Source organism: Triturus cristatus, chromosome 10, assembly GCF_964204655.1.
Source record: "Triturus cristatus chromosome 10, aTriCri1.1, whole genome shotgun sequence".
Taxonomy (NCBI): Eukaryota; Metazoa; Chordata; class Amphibia; order Caudata; family Salamandridae; genus Triturus; species Triturus cristatus.
This window is the reverse complement of record NC_140593.1, coordinates 414,361,261-414,381,437: the sequence shown is the minus strand read 5'-3', so window position 1 is coordinate 414,381,437 and position 20,177 is coordinate 414,361,261. Positions and strand designations below refer to the sequence as shown.

The following is a 20,177-nucleotide window of genomic DNA, read 5'->3' as shown; positions in this document are numbered from 1 at the left end:
TCACACAAGTTCGTAACCAGCATCAACACCAAGGCTATAGTTGAGTTTTTGAGTGACACTTTTTCAAAGGAAGGCATACCCTCAACATTGATCACAGACAACGGAGTCCAACTGGTGTCAGAGGAGATGGGAGAGTTCCTAAGGGACTTATCCATAAAGCACATACGCACTCCATTGTACTGCCCCCGAGCCAACGGCAAAGTAGAAAGAGTCAACCGTATGCTGAAGGAATGTATCCAACTAGCAGTTAAGTCTGGGAGGAACATTGAAGCAGCATTGAGAGACATGCTCTGGTCATACCACACGACGCCTAGTCTATCCACAGGGCACACACCTTTCGAACTGTTGAGAGGAAGGAAAGCAGGATCTAAATTAACGCCTAATTGGTTGAAGACCAAGGACCCTGTGGTAGTCGATCAAGAGGAGTTTAGAAGGAAGGTTGAAGCAAGGCAAAGAAAGTACAAAAATTCCTATGACAACAAATGGGGCGCCAAAGAAAGAACCTTCAGCCGAGGACAGGAAGTGTACATTCGCAAACCAGTGGCAAGGGGAAGTAAGGAGGACAAGTTCTATGCTCCAGAAAAGATTAGGGAAGTCATGAGAAACGTGGTCATCATGGAGGATGGGCGGAAATGGAGCATGGATCGGGTGGCCACAAGTCAGAAGGACTCGGTACAGGTGGGGCGCAATGGGAATCTGGGAACAGGATCCAGAGCAAGGGGAACCCAAGAGGGAAGGGGATTCAGACAACGCAACCCCCCTGGGTGGCTCAAGGACTTCAGTAGGGAGTGATCTATGAACATGTCTAACCACTTTTTTCCTTCTAGGTCTGGTTCTTATTATCAGTTTTACAGTCGCATTGAACTGTCTATATTAAAGGGGGGAGATGTGTTATAACTTGCCACTTGGTAGGTCCCATGTCCCCCCCCCTCCCTTCAGCCGCTATTGGTACAGCTTAGAATGTTGGAGTGAAGGCAGCCTTGGAATGTTGACAGACTGCCTTCACAGATGTCTTTACTGCCAGCTGCTAAGAGTGCCTGTTTACCTTTGACTTAATAAAGTCTTTCTTCAACTTACCTTCGGTGTACTTACTTCAGGCTGCCTGCTGACTTTTGGGCTGGGGGAGTAGCAAGCAGACAGTGGCAGCAAGTGCCTGCTGAGCTGCTTTTACCACACAATCAGGGGCTGCACCAAAACCAGCCAAGATAAACAAAAACACATACAAAAGGAAAACTGGCATTACAGCAGCGATTGGCATGGAAAGAAGGCATAAAATCGAGGGAACATGCCTTCAAGGCTGACTCTGCCCAGAGCGAGCCCACACCTCTCTAAGGGAAGCGCGCCTGCATCCTTAGCTGCAAACTTTGTCCGTGACAGCGAGTGAAACTGACCGGCCCTGGCTCGAGTTCTCCACACTTTGCATTCTGGGACTTGTAGTTTCGTTTTATCACTGTATTTAAGGCATTGAAAGCTTGCAGCAAATAAAGTGCTACAGGATTTTTAAAAATGTGCGCCTTGAGGATAACACGCGATATTAGGCCGCTTGGCAGCCATGTAAATTAGGACTTTTACTTGGGAAATAAAAAAACAAACACCGCAGGGAAGGGACCTACCTCTCTCCTGAAATGCTTCTCTTAAAGAACAATAAAGTTGCATTAAAAAATATGACACTTAGCCTTTTAAGGAAGAAAAATAAATATTATTTCCCTCTTGCAAATTGTTGAGCCAGTTTAGCTGCTGCAGCGTGTGCGGTCTCTCTCCACTCCAGACCGGGCATACGTTGGTAATTTATCCCCACTGAAGCTGACCAGGGGAGAAAATAAAACCCATATAATCGTGTTTTACTGTGTTGTTGTTGCTTGCGTTAAAACTCTTCCTTTTTCATTAATTACAGGAAAATGATGTGCGAACCACGTCCTTCTAAAAACAAACCATCCAGGGAAAAGCGGTTAAACAAAGTATTTCCTTGCGGTTTTTTCTCCCTGCCAACATAAAATATATAATCTGCACACAAATAAACATATATAAAAAATAGAGACGGGAGGCGGGGGGGGGGGTTCCTTTTGCAGTGTGAGAAGCTTTGGCTGGATGACCTGTGTGGCACCCGAGACCCCAAACAATACGACTGCCTTCTGCCTCCCCGACACCAGGCTGGGGCCAAAACAATGAGAAACCAGTGGCGGCAAAGAAGTGCAGAGTCAGTCGGCCTGCCGATTAGAAAATAAAACGCCGAACAGTTCCTCAAGTCCAATAGATCGATGCGCTGGTCGCCGGGTTAGAAATACGTGCCACGTTTATGCCGGTTGGACTTGTGCAATACCCCTCGTTGGTTCGCAACCAAGTACGCTGATAATCACAGGGTGGGCCCGCTACTAAAGATGCCAATACTCACAGTCCCGCTGTTTAAGTAAATTATGAGCCCCTCTAACACCGAGGGACGGTGTGTAGACTGCCCCAGGCCCCTAGCTGTTACGCTAGGACTGTTAGCCTGCAGCCCGTACCCTGCCTAAGGCAACCACACACTCCCGCTTCCATGATTCCGGTCCGGATGTTTACCTTGGTAGTGCGGTGTGTTCTGATTCTCCGGGCGGGTAGCAGTTGATCGGGGGTCGCGGTCGGGTTGCTTGGTGACGTCTCGCAAATCCTCCACTCAACCCGGCTCCTCTACGTGACAAGCCCCTTGTTGCCGGGCAACCACCCGGCTGGAGCCAATCCCAGCGCGGCTCCTCTCGGAGGTTAGTGATGACGTGCAGAAACAAAGATGGCGTGCGCTTGTCCGGATGGGCAACCCCAAATGTCCACAGGACGGTACCCAAAATGATGAAAAGCTAATCGCGGTTTTGCGATTAGCATAAAGTACGACGCGCACCTATCGGAAACAGGGGCGGGACTTAAAGCCCCCTTCTGATATATATTGTTCACAATAGCTCTCGTAGGCGAGGAGCGCATGCGCGCTCCAACGCCAGGCGAGACCCAAAAATGAGGTGGCTGCTCATTCTCAGCACCGATAATATTTATTTTTTTCCATTTCGTTTTTTCCAATTTTGTCGTATACCTTTTTTCTTTTTTTGTATTTATTTTCATAAGTGATTGAATTGTAATGAATACAATGATAATTATGAGAAGATTATGCTAAAGAATTTCACGATTATTTGTTGCTATGAAATGGCTATCATTTTTTAAATATTTGGGGCAGTAATTATTTTTAATAAAAGAATGATATATAGCTGTGATTGTTTTTCCGTATTTTCTAACAAACGATTGTGGTGGAGTTTAGGGGCCCGCGACCCAGTCACAGCCCACCGCAGTAAGAGGCTCGGATTTCTGCGAAATAGAGTTGTGTGTGTGTGTGTGTGTGTGTGTGTGTATATATATATCTCAAAATCCTCAAGTAAATGCACACTCCGTCTCAGGTATGCCAGGCAGGTAGCCGTTTATTGCTCATTACGCGTTTCGACCGTAGTCTTGATCACACGTGTGAGACTCTTGAGTGTGCATTTACTTAAGGATTTTGGATTATTTAAAATTGCCGGTTTTCGGGCATACTGGCGTTATGCACCAACTGACAATGGGCCCGGTCTTGGAATGACCCGCTTTCAAGGAATACGAATATATATATATTTCAAGACACCCTCCGAGTACCGGAGCCTCCGACCCTTCAGGGTGACCTCTTCACACAGTGGGCACGGAGTTGCCCACCAACCGTAACATGAAGCAACAGATAGAGGCCCACTACTGGAGAAAAGGCATTTATTCATGGCACAACAACGTACACGCTTCCGTCTCCTTGCGCGTTTCGGCAAACACTGCCGCCTTGATCACAGGTGGAAGCTGTGAAACATGCAAAGTACGTGTTTAAAAGTCATAAGGTCACATGACCAGACCGTTGAATCTTCATTTCCCATAATGCAGGTAAGTTATATTCAAGGTACAGTTAGGAAAATCCTTTTCCGTTTACCTGCATGATGTTGGCGTGCATAAGTAGATTTGTTGCTGGTCTTGTAAAGTGGCAGATGGACCGTGCTTTGGAAAAATGTTCCTCTCCAGCATGATCAGGAAAGGTGTCTCCCTTCCCGAATCCCTTCCAAGCGCTCTTATGATTTGCTGGTATCCTGTCCTTTCGTAAGGTCTAAGAGGGCAAGTGGGTCATGCTCCTCAATATTTCAAGACACCCTCCGAGTACCGGAGCCTCCGACCCTTCAGGGTGACCTCTTCACACAGTGGGCACGGAGTCGCCCACCGACCATAACAAGAAGCATCTCCCTCTCTCCCTCTTCCCCTTTCCCCCAGGACTCCACGGAAACAGGTCAGAGCTCACACGGGTTGTGTATCTTGAAACCTGTGGTTCGAGGCATGTGGGCTGCTGAATTCATATCTGTGCATAGATCGCCGCCTAGTGTTGGGTCCGGATGTTTGCACGTTGTTGTCCTGGAAGAGTCTTCGAAGTATCCTGGGATAGGTGACTCCTCCCCTGGACTACAGTGCGCATGGGCATCCTCTCCATCCTCAGATTGTTTTTTTCCGCCATTGGGTTCGGATGTGCTTATCTTGACTCAAGTTAGGAAAAACTTTTTCCAGGCCAAAAGGCCTTTAGTTCGCGTCGGTACTGTTCCCGATCGGTATCGATAGTATCTTTGTTAGTTTACTAACTTCAAGAACAACTTTTTCGCATCTTACCCGACCATCGACCCGACACCGACGATGGAATCGAGGACACCATTCAAGCGGTGTCCTGTATGCAATGCGAAATATCCCCATGTCGACGTCCACCCGGTGTGCAACAAATGCCTTTCACCGGATAACGACGAGTCCACATGTATGGCCTGTGCCCGATTCCGATCCAAGAAGACTCTCCGGAATCGACGAGCAGCGAGACTCGAAGCGCAGCAAGTGGCACCGGCCCCGACCAACATCTTCAGCGCCGAGGACGAAGATGTCGAGGACGTGGAGAACCTACCCTCCAGCCCCGCTTCCGAACACGACTCCGGATCGGAAGACATCGAAGAACGACACTTTCACAGAGATGACACCGAGGTAAGAGACTACGATGAGGCCTTAGGGGCCGAAGAGAGTAGCTCCGGTGACGAGCAAGGCCTACCCGTACAGACTGAGGATATCCCAGTGCGCCAGTCTATGGCTCCGGTCGAAGGATCGCCTTCGGGCCTTACCCAAGACCTATCCCGCAGTTCTTCGGCCCCGCCCTCTGGCCCGGCCTCGGACATTCAGCGGCAGCCATTACTACCCAAAACGGCTGGTTTCCCTTCTTCGAAACCGAAACCGAAAGCTGTATTGGTTCATCAAACACCGAAACCAAAAGTGACGCTGGTCGGATCGAAGCCCACCACACCTTCGACGCCAGCCAAACCCGTCGGCACCGACCGCACCAAACGAGACTTCGGTGCCGAGCTTGCAGCAGCCGACGTCGGCGCCGACACACGGAAAAAGACCTTCAGTGCCGCCAAACCTACTCGGCTCCCGGCACCGAAACAATCGGCTCCGGCCACAAAGGTCAAACTGGCTGCTGCGTCTCACACCGCTTCGACAGCACCACCAAAGGCACAATCATCGACGGCGTCGACTGCTACTACCGCTCCTCGACTAGATGACCCAGTGGCGCCGAAGAAGTCCACGCCCGCCTCTACAGAACCAGTCGGCGCCAAAGAACCGATGGCGCTCCAGGTGCGGCCAATTGCTGCATCCTTGCAACGTATCAAACACAAGGCAGTGCTCCAGGACACGTCAGGCTCCGAGCCGATCAAAGCTCCAACAGCCTCTCCGGCACCGGCCAACATCACTTTTGGCCTACCGCCGTCCACGGCCCCAAAACTGTTCCAAATCAGAACACGTGTCACCCACACCACGATCACGCCTGCCGAACACTCTCCTGCAGAGAGGTCCCCATCACACATCGACGCCGACACCGGCAGAATGATGCTCCACAAGAGGAGAATAACCTCCGAGCCAGCTTTGGACTCCTACCGGATCCCGCTTAAGAAAAAGCTGCCAGTGGCTTCGGAACCAGTTCTTTACGAACCTCTCCATTCCTCTTACCAAGATCAACAGTCCTTCTCTCCCACACACTCCGAAAACAGACGTTTTGGAGGACTACATAAGTGACCACGTCCCCTACCCCGGAGAGATGGACCCTGAAGGGCAACAGGACCCTGACCAAGCTTGGGATGACCCTGTAGACCCGGGTGCACCTATGGATACACAGGTTCCGCAACTATATGGAGCGAAAACATCTCCCACAGAGGACACTGCCGCATTCAACGCCCTCATTGAACGTGCTGCGGCCAATCATGGTGTGAAACTCCACTCTGACACCATCGAGGACGACTTTCTCATGGATACTTTCGCATCCTCAGAAAGGAACATAAAAACTCTACCCATGTTGAAAGGTGTCCTCAAACCAGCAAAGGACATCTTCAAAGAACCCACCAGGGCAAGAGTAATAAACCCCAGGATCGACAAGAAATACAGGTCGGCGCCTGGGGACCCTACCTACATTAGAGGCCAGTTACCTCTGGATTCCATAGTAGTTGCGAATGCTCGCAAACGGGCACACTCGCAAACGACAGGGGATGCTCCTCCCCCGGACAAAGAGTCCAAGGTGCTAGAGACCTCCGGCAAACGGGTTGCGGCCCAAGCAGCTAACATATGGCGTATTGCCAATACTCAGGCGCTCCTCGCTCGCTACGATCGAGCACACTACGACACATTAGAAACATTACTCCAACATCTCCCTGACCAATTCAAAGAGGGAGCAGAGATCCTCATCAGGGAGGGACAACTCCTCACAAACGCATCCATTAAGTGTGCACTGGATGCCGCAGATACAGCTGCCAGAGCCATAAACACTAGCGTCCTGTTGCGACGACACGCCTGGTTACGAATCTCCGGATTCAAACCTGAGGTACAAAATAACATCCTCAACCAACCTGTCAACCCCGACTACTTATTCGGGCCAGAGGTTGACACCACCCTAGAGAAAATAAAAAAGGACACAGACAAGCGTAACAAAAGCCTGAGAGACCACATAGTACACTCTAGAATGAAAAATGAGACAAACTTTCATCAAATTGATCTAGAAGGCACTAAAAAAGTGGTAGGGAATTTCAAATGCACTATGTGCAAATCTTGCCCCATGGCCATCGAAGCAACGACATTTACTTATAATGGTGTAAATATTACACCCAAAACATTAAACAACTGTAAATCAACAAATGTTATCTATCTAATCATTTGTCCGTGCCAAAAAGGTTATGTGGGAGAAACAGGGAGAGCGTTCAATGTCAGACTTACTGAGCACAAATCTGCAATCAGAACACAGAAAACATCGGCACCTATGGTGCAACATTTCCTAGATCTGGGACATACACCAGAAGACATCAAGTGGTATATATTAGAAAAGATTTGGCCCCGCGCAGGAGTACAGATGGATAAGATCAGAAAAATGAGAGAGGTTTATTGGATGTATATTCTAAATACAGCTACATCAGGTTTGAACCAAGAAATACCTTGGGATCAAGCAATAAAAAATAATGGATAAATGAGACATATGAGGACAGTCCAGATAGTCATGTTTATACTATCCTTCTGGCCTTGGTTAAGAAACATAAAAGCTAAAGAACTAACATTGGCTACACTTATCTAATGTAGAGTAGTTCATAAGCAGAATAACAAAGTCATTGCATATAGGATTGTTGTTTAGAAATGTGTAACCATTCTAACCTTAGAGATCTAGGCAATGACATCTTAATACTATGGAAAGAATGGTTGCTCTTTCTTACGTTACAAGTCTCAATCCAAAATACAAACTCTACCATTATCTGCAACATATATTTCCCAAAACTAAAGGAGATATATACAAAACATAATGTATATATAAGTGGCCAAAATAAACAAAAGATCGGGGTAACTTTTATAATCAATTAAATTGAATCAATCACGGAGATAGCGAGACTTATTTCTATTAACCAGTCAGGAACAATAAAGTTACAAAATCACCATTCTAACATGGCGCTGGTAGTTATTTCGACCAAAACCGCTAGTCCTATTTCTATACGCATGACCGAGGACGCCCGCACTACGTACGTAAATCGAGCGTATATAAATAGACCCATTAGGGCGGCAATTGTGACCACGGAGGAACCAGGAGAGGACGCTGAGCCAAATAGAGACGAGACTTCCACTTATTCGAGATCCGACCGGGTAAGGAACCATCACACGAAGTGCTAATAGTAGATTTGAGTTAGACTATAACCAACAGGCATACGGTCTGTGCACTTGCTGACACTAACGTTAGAGATTATATCAAACTAGCGTTACTTAAACTTATTTGTGAAATGCTCTCTGGCAGATGAATATCGATCACAGATAGGGTAATTTACCAGTTTGAGGTGCAGATTTCCCCACTATAGAGTGTTTAGCTAAGGAGAGTTATCACGTTCTTTGGTGAAATTGCCTCAAAACTTATAGACAACCATTTATGCCACTCAACAGGACGATTCAAGAGAGCCCGACATGAAGGGGAAATAAAAGACTTGACAAAGACATACGCCTACAGCATAGAGAACAGAACAACAAAAACGAGGTATGTGTATCATATACACATTAAACAATTACTATGCTAGCTATGCAGATATTGGGTTACTAAGACAGATAATTAATGGGAAAATAATAGACCTGATCAAGGATAATATAAATTAGTTATGGTATCAGATTCTTTTTCGTTAACGCTAATAACAACAGATTAAAACGAGCAGTCATAGTACTTAGTCAGATAATTAATGGGAAAATAATAGACCTGATCACGGACAATACAAATTAGTTATGGTATCAGATTCTTTTTCGTTTACGCTAATAACAGCAGATTAAAACGAGCAGTCATAGTACACTCACTTATATTTCCACTACCTTAGGTCTACCCTATTCTGCGAAGACAGAAACATACAGGTGCGCCCTATTGATATCCATGTTTGGCAAGAAATCAGTTGCATAATCGGCGCAATACATTTTATGCAAGTAAGTACTTGAGCTAAGCGAGCCACATATTAGACTAACATATTGTTATAAATAAAGTATAAACAGTTATCGCCCATCTCTCAGTCTAAGTGACACATCTCTGTCTTTCTTTAGAATCATTGTATACTATTCGTCCCCCTAAATAAGGATATAAACTGGGTTCAACAGATTACTTCGAGCTTTACACGAATTGGAATAACAAGGGTCAGTATGGTTCTCTTATGTCTCATAATTATATATAATTTAGATCTTACAACTAGTATTCTTATCTTCAATTCAATTGGCTTATACATAAAAATAACATCGTCTGTCAACATCCTTTGTAAAAGTAGAGAAACTCGTTCACAATAGAACACTTGATAGTATCCTACTCCAGTTTGGCCCAGTTATCCATCAGATTAATCGGGGTAGATATAACTCTCTTAAACTGTCATTGGCTCGCCCCGCTCTCTATATAAGGAGAGACACTCGCCCTGTGCAACCAACAAGAATAGATGTCAGCACCCTATTCCAATACTCCCTATGGTCCCTATCAGAAAGGTTTTTGCTTAGTATAGCTACAGTCATATGGTACCGTTTCTCCCTATTATTGTACTATTAAGAATTAGAGGAACTGAATTCCTATCTCAAGTCTGTTGAGATCAGTGCGCGGCTCAGAGAAGTTTGGGAGAGGATTGCATAGTTCAAATGAATTAGCTCATCACTTTTTATGTTAATGAATTATCATTGCTATTTTGACTCCCGTAAACAATTCTCAAAATGGGTTTTAATTGATATACATGTTTTTTCCTTTTTGTTATTATTTTTTTACATATAGTGTTAAACTCAGAGCGGATTCCTGACGAAGGCCTAGCCGAAACGCGTTGTGTCAATCGACCGCCTATGTGCCCATTGTTTCACAATTGAGTATATAGCAGAGACAAACAAAAAGTTTTTCACTGTTTTTTTTTTATTTTAGTCTTGTATATAGTGTGTGTGAGGAAAAACAATCATAGTAGTATAAATGAACTATCAATATGATCAATACTAGCAGGCTAAGGACAATCCCTATGATCAATTAATTATAAAACTATCAAAAGTTTGTACTGTATAAATAAGAATTATTTTGTACAGAGGATCACTTGTAAATATATTATTGTCCATATGTATTGTTGTTAAAAAAAGAATATATCGTGAAAAAAAGAAATTGAAAAACAGAAAATGCAAAAAATAAATATTTATATTTTGTAAAAATAAAAAAGATATATCACATATCCATTAGCCTGTATGTTTATCTATTTCACAAGTTGTATTTGTTGCACATTACTAGTAGATTGTTGATAGAATGAGTGATATGCATGTTTATTGGGAGTCAAATTGCAAGTAGTGTCTATCCAACACTGAGCCCGGTGTTAACCTTTTTTTCCCACAATAGTGAAACTCCACTCTGACACCATCGAGGACGACTTTCTCATGGATACTTTCGCATCCTCAGAAAGGAACATAAAAACTCTACCCATGTTGAAAGGTGTCCTCAAACCAGCAAAGGACATCTTCAAAGAACCCACCAGGGCAAGAGTAATAAACCCCAGGATCGACAAGAAATACAGGTCGGCGCCTGGGGACCCTACCTACATTAGAGGCCAGTTACCTCTGGATTCCATAGTAGTTGCGAATGCTCGCAAACGGGCACACTCGCAAACGACAGGGGATGCTCCTCCCCCGGACAAAGAGTCCAAGGTGCTAGAGACCTCCGGCAAACGGGTTGCGGCCCAAGCAGCTAACATATGGCGTATTGCCAATACTCAGGCGCTCCTCGCTCGCTACGATCGAGCACACTACGACACATTAGAAACATTACTCCAACATCTCCCTGACCAATTCAAAGAGGGAGCAGAGATCCTCATCAGGGAGGGACAACTCCTCACAAACGCATCCATTAAGTGTGCACTGGATGCCGCAGATACAGCTGCCAGAGCCATAAACACTAGCGTCCTGTTGCGACGACACGCCTGGTTACGAATCTCCGGATTCAAACCTGAGGTACAAAATAACATCCTCAACCAACCTGTCAACCCCGACTACTTATTCGGGCCAGAGGTTGACACCACCCTAGAGAAAATAAAAAAGGACACAGACACTGCAAAGTCCATGGGGGCTCTCCAAACGCAGTCCTTTCGGAGCGGCTCCTTTCGTCGCCCCGGAAATAGAGGAGCAGGTAGAGGACAGGGGTCACAGCAAACCTACAACAAGGGAAACACACAAAGTTCCTACGATAAAAACACCCGGGGTGGATATCGTGGCTCAAGCACAAAGGGCAGAGGACGCAGATACGGCAACACCAGGTCCTCCCCCAAGAACAAACAGTGACGCCCTCTCCCTTCCTCCCGACCACATAACACCTGTCGGGGGAAGGCTACAAAGGTTCCTGTCCACGTGGGACTCCATCACCACGGACAGGTGGGTCAAAGATATTGTCAAACACGGTTACTGCCTAGAATTAACCTCAACTCCACCCACAATACCTCCAAAGCACCGTCCTATGTCCTCAGAGCACTTAACGCTCTTACAGCAGGAAGTGCTAAGTATGCTACTAAAAGGCGCAATAGAGGTCATACCCGTCCACGAGCAAGGTACGGGGGTGTACTCCCTGTACTTTTTAATACCGAAAAAGGACGGGTCACTCAGACCTATACTAGACCTGAGACCCCTCAACCGCTACATTCTCTCCGAGCATTTCCACATGCTCACCCTACAGCAAGTCCTCCCGCTGCTCAAGCAGGGAGACTTCCTGGCCACACTGGACCTCAAAGATGCGTATTTCCACATACCCATTCACCCCTCACACAGAAAATACCTCCGGTTCACTGTTCAAGGGCAGCACTACCAGTTCAAAGTCCTTCCCTTCGGCGTGACAACAGCACCCAGAGTTTTCACTAAGTGCCTAGCTACTGTGGCTGCACATCTACGGAGGCAGCACATACACGTCTACCCTTACCTGGACGACTGGCTTGTTCAAGCAAAGTCAGCCCAGCAATGTGCCAGCCACATGTCCCGCACCATTCACCTCCTTCACAGTCTGGGGTTCTCACTAAATTACCCAAAATCACATCTCCAACCCCCATAAGTACAACAGTACCTAGGTGCGACCATAGACACTCTGGCGGCCACAGCTCAGCCAAATTTAGTGAGAATCAACAGCATGCAAATGCTGATTTCCAAGTTTAAACCACAACACTCCCTTCCTGCGCGAGTGTTCATGCAGTTGATAGGCATGATGGCCTCCTGCATTTTCATAGTCCCACACGCAAGACTACATATGCGCCCGCTTCAGGAGTGCTTAGCACGTCAATGGAATCAGGCTCACGGACAACTAAAAGACCTAGTGTTGGTGAGCGGTCGGGCATACAACTCTCTGCATTGGTGGAATCCACAAAACCTTTGCAAGGGCCGACCGTTCCAAGAGCCTGTTCCACAGATAATACTGACAGCGGACGCGTCTCTCCAGGGATGGGGAGCTCATGTACTCAACTACACAGTGCAGGGACTATGGACAATACAACAAAAGAAGATGCACATCTACCTTCTAGAACTGATTGCAATCTTCCTGGCAATGAAAGCATTCAAAGTACACTTGTGCAACAAAGTCGTGTTGATCCGGACGGACAACATGACTGCCATGTACTACATACAGAAACAGGGAGGAACACACTCTCCACAGTTGTCTCATCTGGCTCAGAGCATGTGGAAGTGGGCCATTCAGAGGAACATGTTCCTCATGGCGGAACACCTCCCCGGCAAGGACAACCAGATGGCGGATCTGCTCAGCAGACACGGCCACCAGATGCACGAGTGGGAGTTGCACCCATCAGTACTCCAACCGTACTTCCAGCAATGGGGTCATCCAGAGATAGACCTATTCGCCACAAGCGAAAACGCAAAATGCCAAAGCTTTGCCGCCAGGTTCCCACATCCACAGTCGCAGGGCAATGCGATATGGATGAACTGGTCCGGCAGATTTGCGTACGCTTTTCCCCCAGCACCGTTGATACCGCTGGTGGCTCGCAAACTCAGACAACACTCACTGACACTCGTCCTGGTTGCTCCAACGTGGGCACGCCAGCCATGGTACACCACTTTTCTCGAACTTTCCGTGGTGCCGCATCAAAGGCTGCGGATAAAACCCGCGCATTTGACGCAGAACCATGGAGAGATTCAGCACCCAGTTCCGCAACAGCTGAACCTGGCAATCTGGCTCCTGAAGTCCTAGAGTTTGGCTACCTAAACCTGCCACCTGACTGTATGGACATCATTAAGGAAGCTAGAAGACCCACTACCAGAGCTTGCTATGCAGCCAAATGGAAAAGGTTCGTCATTTATTGCAATAATAATGACATTAACCCGCTAGACGCATCCATCCAAAACATAATTTGTTACCTCTTACACCTATACCGATGCAATCTGGCGTACACCTCTATACGTGTCCATTTGACCGCAATATCAGCCTATCTCCAGAACAGGCAGCTCCTCTCTTTATTCAGAGTGCCTGCCATCAAAGCATTCCTGGAAGGACTCAAACGAGTAATTCCTCCAAGCCACCCACCGGCTCCGATGTGGAACCTCAACTTGGTCCTCACACGCCTGATGGGTCCACCCTTTGAACCTCTACACTCATGCGAGATTCAATTCCTTACCTGGAAAGTAGCTTTCCTAGTAGCGATCACTTCTTTAAGAAGAGTTAGTGAACTCCAGGCACTAACCGTTCAAGAGCCATTCATACAGGTTCACGCCAACAGGGTCGTACTACGTACCAACCCCAAATTCATGCCCAAGGTGATATCGCAGTTCCACATGAATCAAACTATTGAACTGCCTGTTTTCTTTCAAAACCCACAAACTGTCGCAGAAAGAGCACTCCATACACTAGATGTGAAGAGAGCCCTCATGTACTATATCGACAGGACTAAAATCTTTAGGAAGACTAAACAACTTTTCGTTGCCTTTGCCCCACACCACAAAGGTAACGCCATCTCCAAAGCAGGTATAGCCAGATGGATCGTTAAATGTATTCAAATTTGCTATCAAAAGGCTAAACGCACATTAACGATTCCCCCACGAGCCCACTCAACACGTAAGTTAGGGGCCTCCATGGCTTTCCTGGGAAACATCCCTTTGCATGATATATGTAGAGCAGCCACCTGGTCCACTACACACACATTTACCAAACACTATTGTGTAGATGTGCAATCAAAACAGCAGGCAGCTGTTGGAAAGGCTGTTCTCAAAACTCTTTTCAGACCGCTGCAGCTGGCACTGGTAGCCGCCGCTAATAGGAGGTACTGCTATGTATTCTATGCACAGATATGAATTCAGCAGCCCACATGCCTCGAACTGAATATGCTACTTACCAGTATGCATCTGTTCTTGGCATGTAGGGCTGCTGACATTCATATCGCCCTCCCTCCTCCCCGGCGCCTGTAGCATCTGCAGCTCTCAGAATTACTGTAAGCATGGTCATCACTTTCTGTATCTACTCCATCACTGCCACAATGGCGAAAAACAATCTGAGGATGGAGAGGATGCCCATGCGCACTGTAGTCCAGGGGAGGAGTCACCTATCCCAGGATACTTCGAAGACTCTTCCAGGACAACAACGTGCAAACATCCGGACCCAACACTAGGCGGCGATCTATGCACAGATATGAATGTCAGTAGCCCTACATGCCAAGAACAGATGCATACTGGTAAGTAGCATATTCATTCCACAGGCATGACGCGTTTCAGCATAACTACTTTCTTCAGATGCCCTTCAACAAGTGTTGTAATGTTCATGCTTTAAAAGGGGAACTTGCTCCACTACAATAGGCGGATGCAAAGATGAACGTGGCGGAAGTTTAACGATCTCGGAGATCCGAGGTATCGGATGCAGGCATCTCGGTAAGTACCATACCCAAGTGGGCGTCGCCTGCCACTCCCCTCCATGTTCACCAATGAGACAAGTGCCACATAACAAGTTTAACACAACCCTATTGATATTGATACAAATGTTCCTTTATAGATTTCACCTGAGACATTTGCTGTCACTTGAGAGATCTTTTCACTTAAAGGCCGCACGTTACTTACCATTATTTGGCTTTATCATCTCTCGTTTCCTTGCTTTCATTGTCCATTGCATGCAGGTTTCACTTTCACTTTGTTTGTCCTTTCGATGGAACATGGACCAAGTACTAATTAATTTATATTGCTGTCCTTTGGCTGATTGCGCTGTGAATATGGCAATTGTTTTTGCTTCCTCTGTTGTCCTTTCTACTCAGTGGGCAGCATCCTGCCCAGTCTGTTACAAGTTGTAGGCCAACAGTGTTGCACAAACTATTTTAAAGGGAACTCTGCCATTGCGAATTCAGCTCTGCTCTTCAAGTATCACACTCCTTAACACACAGGCTGTGTAAAAGCCTGTTAGTGACCAAAGCCTCACACTCTTTGGTTGCAAGTTTAGACCTGTGTTGCAATAGAGAATGCTTCCGTTTAGTCAACTGCATGGTTCTGCATTTGTGGCATATGTCTTCATGCTACGTTTGTGGGCAGTAAATCACTAATGTATAGTGGTGATGTGATCTTGCAAAACTGCTTTCTCAGACAGTTAAATGTTAATGGCTATATATTACGGGCAAGAATCGGTTATAGAACAACTACTTCAGATGTTACAGAATCAGTAAAGCTAAAACGCCTATTTTTCATATCCATCCTATTAACATCTTACTATCAAGCCTACATTGTGGCTGTAAAATTTCTTGCTGAAAGGCATTCATGTACATTATAATGGGAAATATTTTATCCATAAGGTGTAACCCAACATTTGTAACTGATTTGATTCCTTTTTAGTTCTCGCTGAGTCAGCGCACATGGGCTGCTTGGAGAGACTTTAGTTGGTGAGTTTTCAAAGTGCTGCTGGCTGGCGACAAGCTTGCGTTCCTGCGAGCGTGCACGCGTGAACTGCCAGCCTTCAGCAGCACTTTGAAAACTCACCTACTAAAGTCTCTCCGAGCAGCGCATGCGCGCTGACTCAGCGAGACCTAAACAACGTCTCTTTCCTGTTGGCTTCATACTGCTCCTACATCAGAGAATGGAAACAAAGTGCTCGCAGTGAGCGCAGACGAGCAGCTGAACGACACCGCATTTTGGGACACTCACGTGGCCAGTAGTGTGATAAGCCATGATGGAGACATTAGTGCCTTAATTAAAGGCCGCTCAGTAGCCTCAATGCTCAAATCACAAACAAGGGCCCGTATGTGTACTTTAATACCTAGTAAGTTTGGAACATACACGAAGCACGAACCAGATGCCAGTGCAAGGCAGGAAAGGTATTGTTTTAAGCAGCTGCGCCTCCAGATTCTTGCATTCCTTAACCCTGCCTTCTCTGGTCCCCCCTTATCTGAGCTGGATGCAATGTGAACCTGTTCATTTAAAAAGGTGCTCTTCCAGTCCAACAGCATAAACCCTGTGAGACTGGTACTGTGTTCCATGCTCATCCATTCTATGTACCAACATATTCAGGTGTTTGACCGGGGGCTGTAATAACATGTGAAAAGTCGGCTTTTAATTGGACACCGCACTTGATGGCAGTGAATACGTCTCTCAAGCACTTCCTGGCCACTTGCAGCCTGATAAACATAAGACCTGGCTAGTCTTTCATGAGCCTTGACTCAAGGAGTGTGAAGAAAGTTGTGCCTCAATCATGTTGGTCTTAGGACCTGATTGCAAACATAATGCATGGTAATGCCTTACACATTCTTACTGATATCTAATGGTATTACCATGTATTTAACAGGAAATTCAGTTTTCGCTGCTGGAATGGTGAATCAAAAGTGGCAAATGTAATTTCCACACCATTTCCCTGCCTTTTGCAACTGGCTGTGTATCCCAAAATACCAGGACAATTGGAACCCTTTACCACCTGAAAACAGAATTACCGGCTGTCTATTAACCGTGCCCTTAGACGTGCCCAACAAATCACTTTCTCAGTATTTTTTCTATGGTGAATGAATTTGCCATCTATTTGCATGAAATATTGAATCTCTTGAGATTTGAAAGATTCAGTCAAATCTAGTCCGTTATAGGTCGAACCAATTTCGGTTTTAATATATAGTTATGTTTTGCAAAATAGATTGCATTGTATTCCATTCCATTCCATCAGTCCATGTAATAAGATGCATGCGTTGTGTTGCAACCAGTCTAAGAACGTCCGGCTCAAATAAAAAACCCTAGGCACAAAAACATTTGAAAGTTTGACAAAATGTAAATCACCACAAAATGTGGGTGATTTAAGTTTGGCCTAATTCGGTTCAAACATGCTTCTATGAAATTCTCCGAAGAAGTCCAATCAGGAAGTTTGAAACACTGTTGCTGTGCTTTTGTTACAGGGGGCCGATTTTGTAGCTGCTGCTAGACCGGCCCCCAGTAACAACAAGCATTTGCAATGCAATAGGTCTCGCATTTACGGGATTTTCAGCTATTGACATTGCAAATACCAATACCTTTTTATTTTTGTTTTCGTTTTAAAAAGCTAAATAAAAGGCATTGTAATTTGCAGTGCCAATAGCTTAAACTCGCATAAATGCGAGACCTATTGCATTGCAAATGCTTGTTCCGGAGTGTGCTGTGGCTATTTGAGAGAGTTTGCAGAGCCATCTTCTCCGTTATCAGAAGGCACGCCTCTTTTCCAGTTCCTGAGTGTTTAGCCAACGTCTCTTTGCATGCTGGGACTTGTAGTTTTGCCGTTCAACTGCTAGTGTGATTCTTCAAGTCATAACCTGCCAAGTGCTGTTGACTATAAAGATTTACAATGTGAAGGTCTATGTGATGACATGGCCATGTTGTCGATTCTCGTTTTGCAGTACAAATGTTTTTACAGTACGGAAATAAATGCTCCGAAGCTGAGAGCCCTTCGCATACTAAGTACGTCTTTGTGCCACAGTGAATGCTTCATTGGGATGGGTGCTTGGAGCAGGAGATTGAGCAGGAGATGAAGCAATCCTCTAGCAGCGGATTAGTGAGTTTATTGTCGGGTCTTGCTCTTTATTCCCATAGCAACTGCTACTGGCGTCCAAATTAATCTGTAAGAAATCTGAGCATTGACAAAGCCAATAGGCCTGTGCGATCTATCAACTTTATTAATGTTTTTAGCCATGTTGCACAGCAGCACGCCTGAATTATTTTTTTTTTAACGCGTTATGATGATGTGGCCAGTGCTGACTGCGTCATAGCACTTTTTTCTAACTCTATTAGAATTTTTGTTTGTTAAGCTGCAGTCCCCTGCTGCGCTGTTGCTTGCCCTCTTGTACCATACCCCAGGTTGCTTGCCCCTCCCCTTCCGTCATGACACAAATAAAACCATTAACAAAGCCAAATACTTTTTGCGTTCGCGATAGCTATTTTTACTTCAATTTTTTAGGGATGTTGCGCAATAGCTGAGCTGCTGTGCAGCAAGTAAGTAAAGAATAAAAGCGCTATGATGTTGCAAGCATTGACTGCTTCATAGCGCTTTTAGTTTTTACTTTTACTAGCTGGGCTGCTGTACAACCTGCCTAAAAAGAAATTAACAAAGCCATTAGGTTTTGATTATGCACGCTCTATTAGCCTTGCCAGTGCTTGGTAATTTTATAATTCTTTTATTCGCATTTATTTATTTATTTTTATGTATTGAAAATAGATGACAGTAGAATTGAAAATGAAACGTCAGATTGAATGCAACACCTAACATCAAAGCTTTTCATTAGAAGAGCTAAATCGCATGCTATTAATCGTACTTGGCATCAAGTAAATGCAAATTCGCTGACTGCAAATTCGATGGTCTTCCATAATGGAAGGGCCTTGAAAAATAAAAACAAAATTGTAGATAAGCCACGGAAATGGTACTTGTGTACGATATAAATCCGCAATGTTTCCACAGTGTTGTAGTTGTCTGAATTTAATGGCGATTCCTTGCAGAATTGGTGTACTTGTTGGGTAAATGTGGGTTGGAGCTCACGATCACAAATGTTGGGGAATTTTCTTGGAACAATGTTTGAATGTAACATTGCCTTAATGCCTGTGCCTTAATATATTTATGTAATGTCTTTTAAATCAATTTAAAAGAGGTTTGAAGCTATGTATTGTAAACCCTAAATGAAGATATGACCGTTTTGAAGGCAGTAGCCAATGCACTCTTCAGATTGCTTCCAAGACTAGCTTTTAATAATTAATCATGTACTTACAGTGAATATGTGTAGTGCCCTCAGCGCTCATAATTGTTTCCAGTTGTGTTCAGTGGCTCTTCTCTCGAGCCTTTCATTTGTCAACTATAACTATTAACCGATAAATTCACACATAGGTATGCAAATCCTTGCATGCTTCATTGGTGTTATACGCGGTGCAGTACAAAAAACACCCCTACTGTAAGCTTCGGTACCATGAGTGGACAGCTTTATGAACAATGAAGGATGCTTTTGATGTGCTGCTGTTCTTCGTGACATCGCTGATCCGTTCAAGGTGCTGAATCGTCACAGTAAAATACTACAAACTCATGATCCCGTCTGCTGTTTAGATGCTACTTGTGACCTCTAGATTCCTATTTTGGCCTTAGTAATGATTCCTTGCCCAGGTCCGTAAGTCACTTGGTATGAGATAAGAAAACTCAATATTTGAAGCAGGTGGGCGTCGCGAAATTTCCATGTGTAATTTGTTTTAAAAGCACTTTCATAGGCTAATAATAAGTTAAAATGTCAAACTCATAAGCCTTACACACAACATTTGAATTTTAGCTGTCTGACACACGTTTATTAAACATGCTTTGTTGGAGAGTAGTCTGTAAAATGTCTTGAAGTTGCAGTAAAACCATTCATAGGAGCCTAAAAAAATTGAGGATTACACTACTTTCACACCAATTCTAAAGTTATTTTTCCACGGTGGTCAGTGAATTTTATTTTAACTGAATTTTTGAAATTTGTTTTGTAGGCTCCAGACAAGAGAAAAGCACTTGAAGAGACGAAAGCATACACAACCCAGTCTCTTGCAAGTGTTGCTTATCAGATCAATGCCTTGGCTAACAATGTACTTCAACTGCTTGATATCCAGGCGTCCCAGCTGCGAAGAATGGAGTCTTCCATCAACCACATTTCACAGGTAATGGTTAC

The 20,177-nt window shown here is 45.1% G+C and overlaps 1 protein-coding gene across 41 annotated transcripts in view; it reads left to right on the top strand.

The window, feature by feature from the left end:
• ABI1 (abl interactor 1) overlaps positions 1-20,177 on the top strand; it is a 363,080-nt gene that overhangs the window by 123,786 nt on the left and 219,117 nt on the right. For all 41 annotated transcript variants that reach the window (XM_085631728.1, XM_085631730.1, XM_085631720.1 and 38 more), the window contains exon 2: positions 19,999-20,166. In XM_085631728.1, the coding sequence (XP_085487854.1) occupies positions 19,999-20,166 (168 nt within the window). The remainder of the gene's footprint in view (positions 1-19,998; positions 20,167-20,177) is intronic.